The 18,009-nt window shown below is 33.9% G+C and overlaps 1 protein-coding gene across 1 annotated transcript in view; it reads left to right on the forward strand.

The window, feature by feature from the left end:
• The window catches only part of LOC123653512 (protein grainyhead), a 43,039-nt gene that overhangs the window by 20,420 nt on the left and 4,610 nt on the right, over positions 1-18,009 (forward strand). The window contains exons 6-10 of the mRNA XM_045589506.1: positions 10,567-10,678; positions 14,264-14,358; positions 15,635-15,691; positions 16,546-16,644; positions 16,861-17,195. Of these exons, the coding sequence (XP_045445462.1) occupies positions 10,567-10,678; positions 14,264-14,358; positions 15,635-15,691; positions 16,546-16,644; positions 16,861-17,195 (698 nt within the window). The remainder of the gene's footprint in view (positions 1-10,566; positions 10,679-14,263; positions 14,359-15,634; positions 15,692-16,545; positions 16,645-16,860; positions 17,196-18,009) is intronic.

The raw sequence follows: 18,009 nt of genomic DNA on the forward strand, positions 1-18,009 counted from the left end.
CTGATTCTTGTATTATTTGTTTATATTCGGTTAGTCGTTTGTTATTTTCCAATAGGTTGATATTAAAATCCCCAAATACTATCGATCTTTTACGTTGTTGTAGTTGGCTGTCATAGTCCTTTATAAATTGTTCAAAGTTTGTATCACCAGGCTTGTAAACTAATCCAATATCTACCGCACATTGTTCAATGTGTACCCACAGGTAATTGTTCCCACCTTGGTAAGTTGACTCAATAAGTCTGTGCTTTAGATTATTATGTACGTAAGCCGATACTCCACCTCCCCTAACGTCTGTTCTGAAATTGTAGTAATGTTTATAATTTTCTATCTGTAGTTGTGAGGCTTGATCTTCTGACGCTATCCAAGTTTCAGAGAGTAGGATGATATGAATGGTTGTTGGTATGGATTTTAAAATGCATTTTAATTCATCTAACTTGCCTTTTTTCTTAATGCTGCGGGCATTTAAGTATAAGAAGGATAACCGTGACTTTTCAGTGTGTAATTCTTGATAATCATTTACTACTTGGTAATTTATGGTGTTAGTTGCATTAATATTTATTGTTGCTGATTGGAGTTTTTTGTAGGAGTTTTGACAATAGCCGGCGTTCCGTTAACGTATTTAATTGTTATATCGGTTTCGCCCTTGGATATGCGTTTGTTTAGCTCATCTTTTATAAGTGTATAAAATTTATATTGGGTGGGAGTTTGGTCAGAAAATATTTTCAAATTTTTTGACAACTTGTTACGGCTTTTAAGAACTGATAATGCTGTCTCTGACTTCTCAAAGCAGACTTTAATTTTACGAGCTTTCCCTGGATTATACTTACCTATACGAAAAATATTAATTGGTTTTGGAATGTCTGTTACTATCTGCTCCAATATTTTAAGTACCTCAGTCTCATCTTGAGAATCTCTCTCTTTTGCGTTAGTGGAGTCATTTTCAGAAATTCCCATAATAATGATATTATTTTCTCTTTTTTTGCGTTCTTGGACTTCACGAATTAATTTTTCGTTTGTATATATGTCATTATTCTGGGTCGAGGGAATCGGGTTAACTTTTAATTCCTGCATGTTGGTTTCTAGTAATTCAATTTTTTTCTTATCAATATTTACTTTTGTTTCTAACTGCGTTAATTGAGATTTTACATTGTTATGTTCTAATGAAATTTTTGAAGTTGACGATTTTATATCTTGTATTTCTGAACTGATTTTAGCTATGTTACTATTAAATGAATTTTTGATTTCGTCATGAGAAACCTTTAGATTAGAAATTTCTGTTTTTATTGTTCCAATACAGTCATTCATTTGGACCATCATTTGCGAATTAGTCGCAACATATGTTTCAAGTAGTGTTGAGATGCGGGTTAATTCGCTGCGTATCAGTTTAATATCTTCCGAGCACTGACATTCCTGATCAGCTGGTTGTTTTCGTTTACGAAATGTTATCTGGGAGCCGGGAATATCAGCATGTAATTTTGATAGATCAGGCTGTGATCCACCGCCAGTGGTTGTAGGAGGCGATCGTGTTACGCTCATCATTCGTTAAAAAAGTCTCAATCGGCAATCGTAATAAGATTTAAAATACACCGTCAATAAAGTCGATAAAGTATTAGCCGATGTACAAACTTACGTGTATAAGCGTACGCGCCAAACGCAGGGTCAGTGTGCGAGCGAGTCAAAAATAGCAACCGCTCTGTTTTCGCGGGTGTGAGGTAGGTGGCTCCTCTTACTGGCACATGCACTCCGATATTGATAGTTTATGCAATTATGATGCTAGGTATATTTCACTCAAAGAATAGAATTGCGAGACACTTTTTTACTAGTTTGAGGAAGCAACGAACACACGTCTAATCTGTACGACGATCAGGCGAAACTCATACTACTTACTACTTTACATAAAAGTTAATATCCGTTGATTTAACCGTTTTCCCGGATTAAGTATTTATAGCATTTAATATTTGTATTTCATTTAAAAATATTACTATACATTATCATTACATAGTATAAAACAAAGTCGGTTCCCGCTGTCTGTATGCTTAGATCTTAAAACTACGCTACGGATTTTGATGCAGCTTTCTTTAGTAAATAGAGTGATTCCAGAGGAAGACTTATATTATTTATAATACATACACAATATAGTGGAGGAATACAGATGGTTTTAGAGGTTTCTAATGTGATGTCGTGAATAAACAGATTTTTTTTCGCTTACATTGCAAATATTTATTTTATATTTTATATTTAGTATCAGCATTGCACCCGTGCGGAGCAGGACCGGGTCGCTAGTACCTTATAAAACAAATGCGCATTGAATTTTGTAACTAGTAGCTTGTCAGTAGCAAAAAAAACTATTTCTTTTGTACATTAAACGTGTTAATCATTATACAATTGGTTTCTATTAAATCGTATCTTCAAGAATAATGCGCACACTTATTATTTTAGAGCACTTTGTACTCTAGTTTTTATCGCTGCACTGACATCAGCGTTGTTCACTCTCGTAGGAACGGAAACTCAAGTAACGAGACATGTTGTTGTTTTATTTTTTTAGTTGCAATATTTTACGATTTTAATGATTGCACCGGTTAAACTTTTTAAGGTAATCGTTAATGATGCCTTTTACACTTAACATGTTACGCTTGATGAGGGATTATAACGGTCGGCATTCGTTCGGGGCGAGCAGAGCGCTGCGTACCGATACCGAGCGACCGACATCGCGGACGCCGGCAAGTGAAGGGCTGTCATATGAGACAGATTGATTATTTCTCACAGGGTGCATTCACGTGGAAGTTTTTCGTATTCAACTCCGAAAGAAGTTTTATACGTATAATGAAATTCTCAAAAAAAAAAAATTAACACAAAAATTAGCATACGCTCCGTTGATAGTTGGAAGATGCCAATCATGTTCGCAATCAATCACTTGTTGAGATGTCTCAATTTAAGTTGCACCCTCGTCCGCACCGCATCGCACTGCGACGCATCGTTCTTTCGGGCGTGTCGCAGAAAAACACTAATGATTATAAAATGCTAAATTATACAACGGAGAGACATTACCAACGGCGTTCTTTTATAAATATCAAATATGAATTGTTCGTCAGTTAGCTTTTTAAATTTTTTGTAATTTTATTTCAATTTATTTGTAATATTTTTGTGCAAATTACATAGATTTTAATTTTCCTAAGGATAATGTAATACGAAAGATAAGTACATATAAATACGAAGTAAATAGTAAATACGAAGTAAAAATTTAAAAATAATTATACGACAACGTTGAGGTAATGAAAATATTTTAAATAAAACTTTGGATAGATACATTACTGTGCTTTCTTCGGTTTTCTTACAAAAAAGAACTTAATGCGAAAATTAAAATCTGAGTGAAGTTGTGTTTTGAACTCGCTTCACAGCTGTATAATGTGTTTTTTGTTCCTGTTTTAATTTGAAAGTAATTTAAATCAAGATAATGTAATTTTTTTTTCATCGTGCGTTTTTGAAAAAAAGTCCTGATAACATATATTTTAAAGTGGCTTATAATTACATTAAACACATGTACGTACATACCCGCGCCGCTTGACGAAGCGTGAATTTTCCACGTTCGATTTCAGGTAGGCGTAACGCCATACGATAACTATTACGCTTTCGAAATATTACGTATTATTCGGTAACATCGACGTAACAGCTGAAACTAATTATGAAGCTATACTCCTGTAATATTCACGTACGTTTAAGATCACTGACGCGCTTCATATTGATTATTTGAAAATTAAAATGCTCATATGTAAATTAACTTTCACTTCGCTTAATTCCATCAATGAGTGACAGCTAGCTGAACGCAAATGGCATTACGTAATGCTGAGTTCGTCATTGTTTCGATATTGAAACTGTCACAGCGAGCGCGTATTTAGCGTCAATCTTCGATAGCATCGGCGGCAGACAGCTAACCCTAATAAGCGACATTAGGTGATTGCGGGCCATTGTGCAATCGTTAAGCCAATCGTGTTCAAAACTATTATCGATATAGAATAATATATCACTGTACTGTAACACCTAGTGAATATTTCACATTCAAAATCGAGCTGCTAGCTGAGGTAATTTATCCTATGAAGTGTTATTAAAATTATAATTTTATTTATTACACTACAGGATATAACGCTGCAAATCTGTAATAATCGATATTTTTTATAAAACATTAATACGATGCTGTTGTCTTTGCTGTGTAATAGGTACCCGTGCTGTAGGTGGAAGGTACGACTCTAAGCCGCATCTCGCTTGAACCGAAACCCTGCACTTTACAATCTGACATTTCCTTTCGACATTTAAGCAGATTAGTGTTACAGCGTGACTTCGGATGTTAATCCGACGCCGGATGGATCGCAAGAATCACTCCAATAAATCGAGATTCAGTGCTTACTGACTGCCACCGATAAAGCAATTGAATTTAACTTAATAGATGAAATTAAGTTATTCCGACTGGTATTAGACGTACCTATACGCAGATGTAACCGAAATGTAGTTTTAACTACAAAAATTATAATCATATTTAAACATAGTATGTACGTATATGCATACGTACATATGTATACGTATTATATAATATGATATCTATATATTAAAACGTGAAGCATAAACTTTGTACCCCTTTTTACGAAAATTACGCGGACGGAGGAGTATAAATTTCGCACATTTATCTATACAATTAAATAAAATTGGAGTGTCTGTTTGTAATATTAAAATAATCGCTTTTTACTAAATGCACATGGCTGTATACACGGTACCTATACCAAAATAACATTTTTTACAATTTTTGTCTGTCTGTCTATCTGTCTGTTTGTTCCGACTAATCTTTGAAACGGCTGGGCCGATTTTGACGGGATTTTACTGCCAGATAGCTGATTTAATAAGGAGTAACTTAGGCTACATTTATTTTAGAAATTAATTTATTTTATTGTACTGTGTGGCTACGGTACTAAAGAATATAGCCACCCCCTCTCTTCCCGTGGGTGTCGTAAAAGGTGACTAAGGGATAACACAGTTCCGCTACCACCTTGGAACTTAAAAAGCCGATCGGTGACGGGATAACCATCCAACTGCTGGCTTTGAAATACACAGGCCGAAGACGGGCAGCAGCGTCTTCTGTGCGACAAAGCCAGCTCTGCGGTCACCAACCCGCCTGCCCAGCGTGGTGACTATGGGCAAAACACATGAGTTCACATTATTTTTAGCGTAAACTTGTGAAGGCCTATGTACAGCAGGGGACTGTATAGGCTGTAATGATGAATGATGATGATGATTTATTTTATAGCTCTGCGATCTGAACAATAACATTTTGTTAAATTCTACGCGGACGAAGTCACGGGCACTGCTAGGAGTGCAGAATGATACTTTTTTTTAAATTATGCGTAAAAGTACATAAAATCAATAAAAAACATTGCACACACTACCATATATTTGACACACACACACACACACACACACACACACGCACACACTCACACACACACACACACGTCAATCAAATTGAGAAAAGATTATAGACTATAGATTAATATTGTTTGTCTTTACTGAATGTCAAACATAATAACTAATATATATATATGTTCAAACTTATAATTAAAATTAATTATGGTCGAATTTCGACCAATGGGCGACCACTAGTGTAATTAAGTAAATTGCAACTATTTTATCATTAAATTATATAACAATTGCTAATTAAAAAAATAAAAAGCAAGGGAAGGCTCTACTTATTTGTAATTTCCCACATAACATAGACATAAAATTTATTATTAGATTATTCCTTATTTTACTTAACACTGAAATTAATTTAGACGATATATTTTTACATTACGTTTTTATTATATTTGTTTGTTATTCCTTTGTATAAAAAATATATATTGAATATAAAATGAAATAAATACGGACACGTACACCGTAAGCAACTGAATAACAGTTACACCCACTGTTCCGCTCAGAATTTATGTCGAAACCGACATTCACTGCAAAGAAAACTTGCAGCAAATAACCTAGGCGTTAAAACAACTAGTACGAACAACTGGCTCACTTAACAAACAGACGTATCCCTATCAGATATAGCATATCGAGACGACAGAGCATTACTTTAGCGCTATCGATAAAGCTTAACTGTAAGTGAAATAGTTTTACCACGCAGCGAACATAAATAATTGTCATAGACTAGATATAAGTGATAGATGGGCGGACGGCGCTAACGAGGATACCTCAACAAAAAGCGTTCGTACACAAAAAAAATCTCAATAAGCGACAATACTGTTTACAATGTAGAGTAACTTATTATTTAATAGTTACGTGTTACGTTATATTGCGAAGAAACGAGTTGATAAGCAGATGATGCGATACACCACTTCGTTCCGCTACGATTGTAATTACGAGCTCGCTGTTAAGATTCGTATGTTCAAAATGCGTAACGTATGTGTGTGGCACACAGAAGTATTTGTTTTTAACAGACTTCGTATTTTGCAGTACAATAATAAAAAATACTAAGAAGTAATATCTGAATCAAACAAAATACGTCTATAATTAAAGAATAACAAACAAGCAATAAATAAATATTTTTACGTCAACAAAAAAAAAAAAAAATAGGAGGAATTTAACTTGATTATGTAAGTCATTAAATATTTATTAAAAAAATTAGATTACTCTTTGTCATAAGATACAAGAAGCTATAATGACACTGATTATAAAGCAGAAAAATATCAGCGATATTATTAATACATTAAATTTAAATTATGTAAATGATAATCTTTATAAAAAGACGATATTATTTTTATACATAATTGAATTTGATCTACGTAATTGTAGCTAAGTCGTTAATCAGAAAGAACGGGAAAATTTACATAATTTTATATGACCATTTTTTTTAAACTCAGTTAACATTTTATAATATTTTTATACAAAAAATATCAACATAGTATTTTGTGCACTCAGAGTTATTATGAGTACCTATATGATAAACACTTTTTATACTATATTTTTTTAACCGTCTTTCATAGCGGCGAACACGATCACCTAAGAAAACTTCTGTTGTATTACGTATAAGTAAGTAGCTTATTATAATACAGAGTAAATATTTAGCAACAACAATTTTTTACGCCTTATTTATCGGTAAAACAGTTCCAAGGTTTGTCATAGGCAGTTCTTCGAAGGTCCCGGCGCAGCTATAATAACTGGTCAGATACGCAATTTATATACTTAAATAAATAATACACATAGTATCAAATGCTTATTTATTTAAGTAGAGTGATGAAATGAATTCGGGTTGTCAGAGCGTAATGGGCGATACGGGCACGCGGTTCTCGTGTGCGACACACGGCGCAGACGCAAGAGAAAGCGTGCTTAATCAGATAACTCAGATTGTCAACCGAACTCGGGCTCCTGAAATCGGGTCGAATGTCGATACACTCGATTAATTAATTGACGGTCCGAAAACATGGAAGTAACTGGTCCGAAAAAGCAAAACTATTATGAAACATATGCATTACTTTTACATTTTAAAAATATAAAATATGAAACAAAGTATCACAGGAAAACAAGGTACAGTATTCGTCGATTTTACATGTTACTAAATTGATAATTTTGTAGCACGGCTGTAAAATATTTTAAATATCCGTGGTTTATTTATCTTGTAAGAAAGAATAAATTAGTTAAAAATTCTACCTTTATACATAAACAGCCGGAAACATAGCTTGAATCATATAAATATTGTAATTGTGAAAGTGTAGATGTTTATTATGTTCTCATTTATGTCTTTACAACTGAACAAAAGTTAAAATTTGACACGTATGGTATATTGTATGCAAGGCAGTATTCATATATATATATAGTATACATATCTCAAATCGATCGATAGGGTATCTCAAAGCTGGATAGTTGCGACACTATTCAAAAACGCTCTGTTATTAGAGATATTTAATATTTTTGTACTCGAAGTGTAAATATATCAAAGAATAGGTCATTCAGTGATCTTCTATAAAGCCCCATGTTTTAATATAAATAAATTTTTAGTAAATCCTGTTTTATTTGACTTTATGGACTTGCCACAGGTGAGGATAGATGCCTCTCCATACCTATAAGGAGGGGGTATTTTCCTAGAGTTGTCAAAAATACAATTAGATAAGTAGCTAATAGGATTATTTTATTTATACACATAAGTAATTAAACTTTAAATCGATGACGTAGCTAGGATTACCAATTGCTAGTTTTCCTTTTGTGGCGTCTTCTTAAAGTTTGAGACGATATACCATAAATTCGGGTTTTAATCCAGTTCTTCGAACGCAAGTGTTAAATTATCTCCTGTCCAACTGTGGCACTGCATAACGCCTGATAGTTTTTGTTTCATTTAAAATATATTTAAAGCTAAAAATAGATGACAAAAACCCACGAAAAAAATCTGTCTTAAACGAGCGTTAAAGGATTTTTAGTATGTAGCCCAAAGAGTTGATGTAGGGACAACTATCATTTTTGATACGGATCATCATATATACGGATATACGGATATCATTTTTGAAAAGTATTTAACAATAAAATTTATAAACAGTATAATTTAGGCCCTAATAGATGCAAAGAAACTAACTTAACTAAAACCTCAATCTATACATACATACAAATAAATAAATTTGGAGTGTCTGTTTGTAATATTAAAATAACTGCTTTTACTAAAAGTATATAGATGTACACATGATAATACAGGGTACATAGGTATACCAAAATATCATTTTTTATAATTTTTGTCTGTTGGTCTGTCTGTCTGTCTGTTTGTTCCGGCTAATCTCTAAAACGGCTGGATCGCTTTTGACGGAACTTTTACTGGTAGATAGCTGATGTAATAAGAAATAACTTGGGCTACTTTTATTTTAGATTTTTTTTTAAATTTTATAACTCTGCGAACTTAACAATAACTATTTTGTTAAATTCCACGCGGACGAAGTCGCGGGCACAGCTATAGTTACTAATAAAAATATTAAACAACTTACCAATATAATTTTGACTTAATACGAGTGCCTATTCCAATAGTTTGTGGCATTGAGGCCTGCACGGAGGGCTGGATTTCGATTATGATGAAACGCTAAAACAATCAACAAGCCTAACATAGTGCATTCGAAACTGAGGCTCGTATCCAATCGAGACAAATATCCGGCTTTAACCCTACATGTTTTTTCATTGTAAACAATCGGTGTTTTTATTAACTGACACATTCAATAAATAGATTTTGCTGTAGGTACTATTTAAAAACCTTTAATAAGTATTTGATTTTCTTTATGTATAACATTATAAAATTGTCAATCACGTAAGTGAAACTATATCATAGGAACATTATGTAATTAATTTATTTAAAGGAATAAAGACAGATTGTTTCTTAATTCGACGGAGCCTGTAATTGTTACCTAATCCAGACATTTAAGATTGTTGATTACAGCAATGTATCTCTGTCGAGCGACAATAACTACATTGTTCATTATCAATCGAAACTTTAAAATAGATACTAAATTACGTAAACTATTACCAGTTTGGCTCTAAATTTGTTGCTAAGTGTTATGAATCATTTGTTCGAGGTTGATATTTATAATATTAATAAACACCTTTAATAATAAAATGAATAACGATAACAAAACAAATAAACTAAATATTTATGAGAAGCAATAAACCCAAATTTGAGAGACATTTTGAGTACCGCGGAACGAATTATATGCCTAGTAGGAACGATTTACAGTTAAACATGCATTATGTATTTTCGAAATACTTATCTCTTAGGAATTCTTTTAAAGCAGTAGATGTTTATATTTATTAATATCGATGGTATTTGCTTATGTAGAGGCGGAATATACCGTTATAATTTTATACGTGGAGTATCTATTAGTATGCGCGGTTCCGTTGAGTTTACGCAGCGTCCGATCTATGGAGAAAGCCCGTGTCCCCCTTATTGAAACGCAGAGCTATTCGCCGGTGCAAATTAGTCATAAATTCTTCCATTCGGAATAAAACATTTTGTTTATTACCCGTGGCTAACACTGTAACCATAGGTCCTTGCAATATTTAATTGCACTCCCAGGTAATAACCATTTCTACGCCAATCTACAACAGACATATGTATATGAAATTGGCGATACAATATTTGCAGTGATTATAAGAACGATTTGACGTACGATTATATTTATAAGGACTATTCATACGTAAATCGTGTTGGCCCGGAGGAGCGAGGCGCGGCCGAGCGTCGCCGAACAACGTATCGATCCATCAATCAAAGGCGACGATCGGAGGTGCTTTCTCGTCGTTAGCCCTATATGGCTAGCCTGGCACCACGCCTGGCGTAAGCCATTTCTTTTTCACTTTATTTTCTAACCTGTCTGTAGAAATCGCTTTAGTAGCATATTTCACCTCCCGTTTGAATGGAAATAGTACTCAAAGTTCACATTCAAATTATTGTTTATTGAATCATAAATGAAATTCGTACCTCAATCTTCACGTAACATCATCGTTTCATCAAATATAGATAATGCATATTGTTAGGAAGATATACTTATTCATAATTATTTTTTATTCTAGAGCGTCGTAATGCTTATGTTCCGGGAAGAAAAGTCACCAGAAGATGAAATTAAGGCTTGGCAGTTTTGGCACGGCAGACAACATTCAGTTAAGCAGAGAATACTAGATGCTGGTAAGTTCAAACTATAAATGCTATAATTATTTCATTATTGCATGAGATTTTATATTCATAGTAGGTTTATGTACCTAGATAAGTTTAATTGGAAAACAATGACTCGTGTGCGAGAACAATGTTACGACGGTAGTGCAGCAAGGGCTCAATTTTACAGTATACATACAATAACACGGTTCGTCGTGCTCGAGGCGACATAGAAACACGCAGAAGAAGTTGCGTGCGGTAGCCTCGCAGCCCGGGCGGCGGCGCTTGTTTGGCACGCAGGACCTAATTACCGTGCTGCGAGGCAGATAGCCGCGGAGACGCAACTGCTCTGCGCTACCCACCATTATATGTCGTTAGGACATTTGCATAAATAGCACACTACGAGCGGATCGTCCACACCCTACGACGATCTATTAATTCTCACGTCTAAAAATAAAACTCGTGGCGCCTTATTCGGTATCGAGTAACCTCGTCTCTACAACCCTTTCGCGTTCACGTATTAATGACATTTCATATTAACTAATTAAAATCGAGCGTTGCGTTCCTATTTCCCGGTAGTGTGTTGAGTGAATAGATGCTTAAAAGAGTTTATAAACTGAGAAAAGAATAACAGGAAATCGTAAAAAATCGTAAGAAATCTCTGTTCTAGTAACGATGTTGAAGTATCCATTGAAACAGTTCACATAAATTCTAAGCGTATATTGACTATTTAAAAGAGTAATCGATATAAAAGTGCATATCTGCCGAGTTGTCTAAAATGAAGAGGTGAGTTATAAGTAAAGGAACGATATAGACGCGCGCGGACATAATTACCGCGATGATATCGGGGAGCGCGTTCATTAGCATGTTAATTGCGCGGCGAGCCTCGTCCCCCGCCCGCGCACCGTGTTTTGTTACAAAGATAATTTATTTTATAATTCTAAAGCAAGTAAAGTAAGTAGTAGGTATGGCTCAAAACTTTCCACCAAAATGTTTTATTATTAATCTTGAAAGTGACCCTATAGTTTCACTAGTGGGCGCATTTATAAATATATAATTTGTATTAAGGTAACATGAAAATTGACCCAAATTACAAGCTAAGTATCTACATAAAACATTGCGTAATAAACAGAACGGTCACTTATTAATCATCTGACATGCTTATTGAAATAAACATCGCTGATATATGACACTTTATACAATCTAACATGACTTAACTGAGACTTACAGCATTTGTAATGAGTGACTCTGTGGCCACTAGCAGTGCCTATAAATTTAATCTCAAGGAAAATAAAAACATGGAAGCCATTAATTCGCGCGGCCGGGCCAAGTTTAATGTCAAGGTTTCTAGCTTATCTCGATGTTAGTCAAGTTTTATTTTTTACTTTATTGTGTTATTACATTATATAAAATGATGATGTCTCAACACGTAGGAATTCCGTAGCTTTCGTGCCCCTTAAACTTTTACAACCCAGATAGACGTCGTATTTTTATCAATATTACGTTTTATTGTTACTTTTATTAAATAAAGAAATTATTAATAGTGCAAAAAAAGCTATAAAACTATACTGTCAATTATTGACATTGACGTAATGTTAATCTAATTGACTTAGACTTTAAATTAGTCATTAATAATGAGTTATTATAGGTAATATACACAAAGGCGGAAAATTTAACGCGACAAATGAACGTAGTTTTAATACATTAAATTTAAAACAAGCCGATGATATGATACTATGGGAGGAGATGTCTAACAAATGCAACGAACTTGGAAGCAGCGTCAAGGGCGATATTGGACACCTGTGCGCAGGCGTGTGAAAGCGCAGAGGCTCGCAAACGTCGGGGAGGGTGGGAGGGAGAGATCCTGCGCCGCAACGCACCGCGCTTCTACACAATACCTTCTCCGATTACGTACGTGTCTTCTTGTATCGCGTGTCCACTGGCCGTTTCAGTGCAGCTCAGCTCCTTAGTTTACTCATTTATTTCTTTTGTCAGTTTTCGTTGCGTCATGCTTCACCGATTAATGATTAGGCCATTTCAAATTAAACTTTAGACATAAAAAATCAGCCTCTTATTTTTTTTTTGTTCATATGTAAACTATTTTCGTTTTAATCAATTTAAGATAAAACAGCCTTAAGGAAAAAAACATGAATGACGAAAAAAGAAAATCAGAAAAAACTGAAAATCGCAGGCTGGTAGCAATATTGACATTAAGTGATATTTTTCATATTTAAAATCATATCTTCTAACGTACCTCCTTGAGGAATAATTATTGTTCTTAAACATTAAAACAGCCGTTCTTATAAAAAAATATTATCATCACATCCCTCACACAAATATAAATATAGTAAAAAAATAAGTAAGTATATAAATAAAAAGAACCAAGGGATATGTGACGTAGATATTTAACTCTGTCTACGCTATGTTGACGTGTGTTAGTGTCTAATAAAGACTCAACGTGTTTTCATTTAATTACTTTTTGTCGTGAAATTGTTGCAGTACCTATTGTAAAAGCGCCTAAGCCAGGCTGTAAATTGTAACTGTAACAGATATAGATACATACATTTATAAATTGTCAAAGGCTTTGGCTACTTTGATTAGGATCTTTGATCAAAAGTTAATGGTAAAGAACTATTAAAGGTTTATGCAGACAATGTTAAATAGAAATGCTTGTACAGTGGGGGTTACTTTGTTTGACTGGCGTTTTTTTATTATTATTACTATTCTCATTAAACTATAACTTTGACTAGAGAAATTTATGAATTAAGTAGTCATAAACAAAATAACTTCTAACAACGGAAACAAGGGAAAACCAAATACCCATAATCGACTATTATGTGATTTGTGCAAAGATGTAAATTCGTAAAAGTACATTGTCATTTGAAGCCATAAATTTGTAAGAAGCTGTTAAACAATATGGTGCGTGAGGGCGGGCGGCGGTTCTCCCGTTGCTCATAAACACGTCAGCGGGGCGCGCGCCCGCACAGATTGCGGAGCGACTGATAGCGCGCCCACGCGCCGTCCGCCGCGCCGCGCCACGCCGCACCACGATTACTCACTAACGACCACCGCCTGTCTGTTAATGCAGCTCTGGTACTCCAAATGCAATAAACAACTGTAAGAAAATACAAATCAACGTTGTGACTTATTTAAAGCGGCTCGCTGATTTACCTGAACACCTGCAAATACTAATAATAACTTATTGTTGCGCCACTAATGTTTTATGTATTACTTTAAGCCTAAAAAATATCATAAACTCATAAGGTTTGAGTGTTTAAAGGCTCAGTCAATTTATTGAGTTATGTTGGCAAATAAATAAATGAAATACTGTTTCAATATTATATTTTCATTTGAATAAAATAATTTAGGCAAATTTCTAGTTAGTCTAGGTGGGTCTGATTGGAATTTAGGTCCACGCATACTAATTGCTTACTAACAGAAATGAAAACATAGCAATTGCCGATGAAACGATCCTATCACGTGATTATTCACGCCCCGCAAATAAATTTCCGTCGCCGATGACGTATTGTACGTTGATATCTTAATCGAAATCTCCGCAAGCATTAGTACACAGTTACCTTAGGACAAGATTAATGACAGCTTGTGGTTTTGTTACAGACACGAAGAACAGCATCGGACTCGCTGGTTGCATTGAAGAAGTGGCCCACAATGCTATTGCTGTATACTGGAACCCACTTGAAAGCGCAGCCAAGGTAAAAAGTTATCAAAATTTGTATACATACTATGTTTTTCTTTGGCTCTGGTGTGTTTCCTTTATAAGTAATAAGTAAATTAATATTACAGTACCAAAAGTAGACATAAAACAGACCGCCGTATACGTTAAATTATTTACGAAAAGCTCATTATTTCGTTAACTTTAAATTCAGATCACGATTTGATTACACTTATTAAAGACTAATTGAAAAAAGAGTAAAATCCTACAACCTTATATGGGACAGCTGTAGGAAGCAAAAAAATTTGTCGTTCTTGAACATACGAGACAAAGCCTCCGTTTTCGGACAAAAAAAATTTATACTTATTTTGTGCTACGTGTATCAAATCTTAAAATGAGAATGAAAGATGTAAAGAATTTGTATTTTAATAACTATAAAACCTGCATACGTTTACTTCGATGCATATATACATGGTTACACCCAGTTGTGCCGGTGCTACATTAATCATAATTAATTTACCTTGTTACTTCAGATTATAACTGATCGACTAAAATTTTCATATGAAAAAATACACTTTGTCGACAAGATAACGGTCTTTTATTAATTGTGTCTGAGAAACTTACTAGTAAAAACATAATAACTTTACATCTTAACCGACATTATGTACTTTAACAAAGCTTACGTAAAGTAGTCACTAAAGTTAAAAGTATACGTATAAAATTTAATTTCTGTTATTTATTATGAAGTGAATAAATTTTATCTTAAGGGCGTGAAACGGAAATTGTGTGTGTTCCTGCTGCAAACCATTTAAAATTCTTAAATTGGTTTTTGTTCTACTTGGCTACGTTATTCAAGCGCGAATAATCGGTTATCGATTTTAATAATTATTTACGATTGCTGAGAATAGCCATAGCGGATGCGAGTAGTTTGCGACATATAATATGTGCCATGACAGTGATCGGTAGCAGCTCGGCTGCAAGGAAAAACGCGATGGGTCATTTGCATAGACCACAGTAATAAGTTTGCGTCCAGCCTCGGTTACCGCCTCCCGGCGTCGACTTGCTACGCTATTACACACTTACGTCGAACCTTCAATAAGTTTCATTAAAATCAACTCGATAAAGCTTTTTACTGCTCTTCGTATAAAAAGCAACACGCGGGCCTTATTACTACTGTATGTAAGGGTTACCTCTAGTAAAATTACATTGCTCATTCGACGTCACGTTTTTTTTGATACTATGAATATTACAGTTTATCTTGTAAAGCTGAATATGCAATTCGATTTAATAACTACAACATTTGTTCTTATTTTCAGATTAATATTGCTGTGCAATGTTTGAGTACGGATTTCAGCAGTCAAAAAGGAGTTAAGGTTCGTATTGTTATCGTTTATAATACTAAAGATTCATTCATGTTTATCATATAGACTTAATTACAAAATGTGTGTTCAATTTGGGATAAATATTTATGAAATATTTTATTAGAAAAAAAAATTCAAAAACACGTTATTATTTCTAGTACTTACGTTTAGCTTATAAATTTCATCAATATAAAGGCGTGGCATAAGAGATACTTGACTCTTTTTTTAAATACGTGGGGATTAAAGTTAACAAATTTAATCACATTTTTTCCATTGCAGAATGTTAATTGAACTTGTGGCCCTGAAATTATTTAAATTAACGTAACGATACGTAGTTGCCGCCATCAAGTCCCGGGGTCGGTAACCGCGTTGTCGCCTGCTACTACCCGATAACTAGCAAGTGACTTAAGGCCATTCGCGTCTTGAAAAATAGTTAGACCGTTCCGCTAATCGCTAGTTAATTATATGCCTTACCCTTACCCCTACGTCTATCTTCACTATTAGCCGTACCTCGACTAAGAATGAATGTGTGCTGACGGCCCAACGACGACCTCGAATAAGCGCAATTAAGACGTTTTAAAGCGATTCGATTCAGACACGTCCATATTTTTTCCTTATTCGTAAATTTTACGCAATTATCCCTTATATACGTTTATTAAATCTTTTTTTTTCCAATGATATGACAGTATTATGTTTTTTAAGCGTGAAATTGCCTTAGTAATTTTTTTACCAAACAAAAACAAAAGGAGTTTGTTTTCAAGATTGTTGCGTAAGATCGGCTTAAAAAATAATTAATATCTCAAATTAGAATCGTCTGTTTTATTTTAAATACATATTTAACATTTTTTCTTATTTGTTGCTTACAGGGCTTACCATTACACATTCAGATCGACACTTTCGAGGATCCACGAGACACACAAGTCTATCACAGAGGATATTGTCAAATCAAAGTTTTTTGCGATAAAGTAAGAAATCATTATAATATACACTTTTGTATTTATCAGATTCAAATTAACAATTCATTAAGTTTTTTTTTGGTATTCAAAAACATATTTATTTAAACGAAAAATATTAATTCATAATATAATGTCTTAATCCTTAATATTTGAGTAATAAATTACAAAATATGGCATATATAAGCAGTTATGATAAGCATTTCATATTTAATGTGTACGTTGAAGGGGGCTGAGAGAAAAACAAGAGATGAAGAAAGGAGAGCAGCGAAAAGAAAAATGTCAGCAACGAATAGGAAAAAGTTAGATGAAATATACCATCCGGTGACCGAAAGAAGCGAATTTTACTCCATGGCCGACTTAACCAAACCTCCGGTGCTGTTTAGTCCGGCTGAAGACATCGATAAGTTAACAGGAATGGATATACAGGGATTCTATGGCCACGACGAAGCGGCTTTGGCCGAAGCTCACCTCAAAGGTGCTTCGCCTTTCCTGTTACATGCGGCGAAACCTCAAGCCCCCGCTCTGAAGTTCCATAATCACTTTCCACCAGATGCACCAGCGTAAGTATACCACAGCCTCATATGGTTTGAGAAGAAAATATAAAATTAAACTATTGTCTGTTGGCTAATGTTGATTATAATTAAGTTTTATAATGTGTGTGTAAATAATATTATTATGTGTTTGTCAGTCAACGAAAAAAAAAATCGTCTTCAATTACATCTACATAGTCGATTGATTGATTGATTGATTGGTTTAATGGCATCTACATAGTCATAACAATTTGATAGGTCCGTTTTGACATTTGTCATCGTGAAATAAATAGTGAAGTAACCGTACGACTCGGTACTCGATACTCACGATAAATCGATTCAAGTTTGTATGAGTATTTGACTGAATTTGATTATGTAATGTAAAGTTTATTGGATTAAAATTTTGATTAGAAAATTTAACTTAAACTTTAATATTGCAAGTAATTTGAAATGATACGACGGTACAAAAGGTCAATTTGTCTTTTTTTTTTAAATATTGTTTTCTGTTGTTTACACGAATTTAATTAATTAATTTATTTACTCTTTATTGTACACCACAATATGCAAATACAAACTAATAATAATACAGACAACTTAAGGATGTGTAGTACAAGAGGCAGTCTTATGGCTAGTTAGCCATTTCTTCCAGACAACCCGAAATAGGATTGAGTATTATTTATTTGAGAGATCGGGTAGTTGGTGCAGTTATATTATAATAAGCTTACATGCAAATATTTACACATTAATACTTACAAGTGATACATATATACATTAGAATAGTATAATATACCTAATATAATAATCTAATAAATGTAACAACAGAATTTTACTCATTATAATGAAA

Source organism: Melitaea cinxia, chromosome 1, assembly GCF_905220565.1.
Source record: "Melitaea cinxia chromosome 1, ilMelCinx1.1, whole genome shotgun sequence".
Taxonomy (NCBI): Eukaryota; Metazoa; Arthropoda; class Insecta; order Lepidoptera; family Nymphalidae; genus Melitaea; species Melitaea cinxia.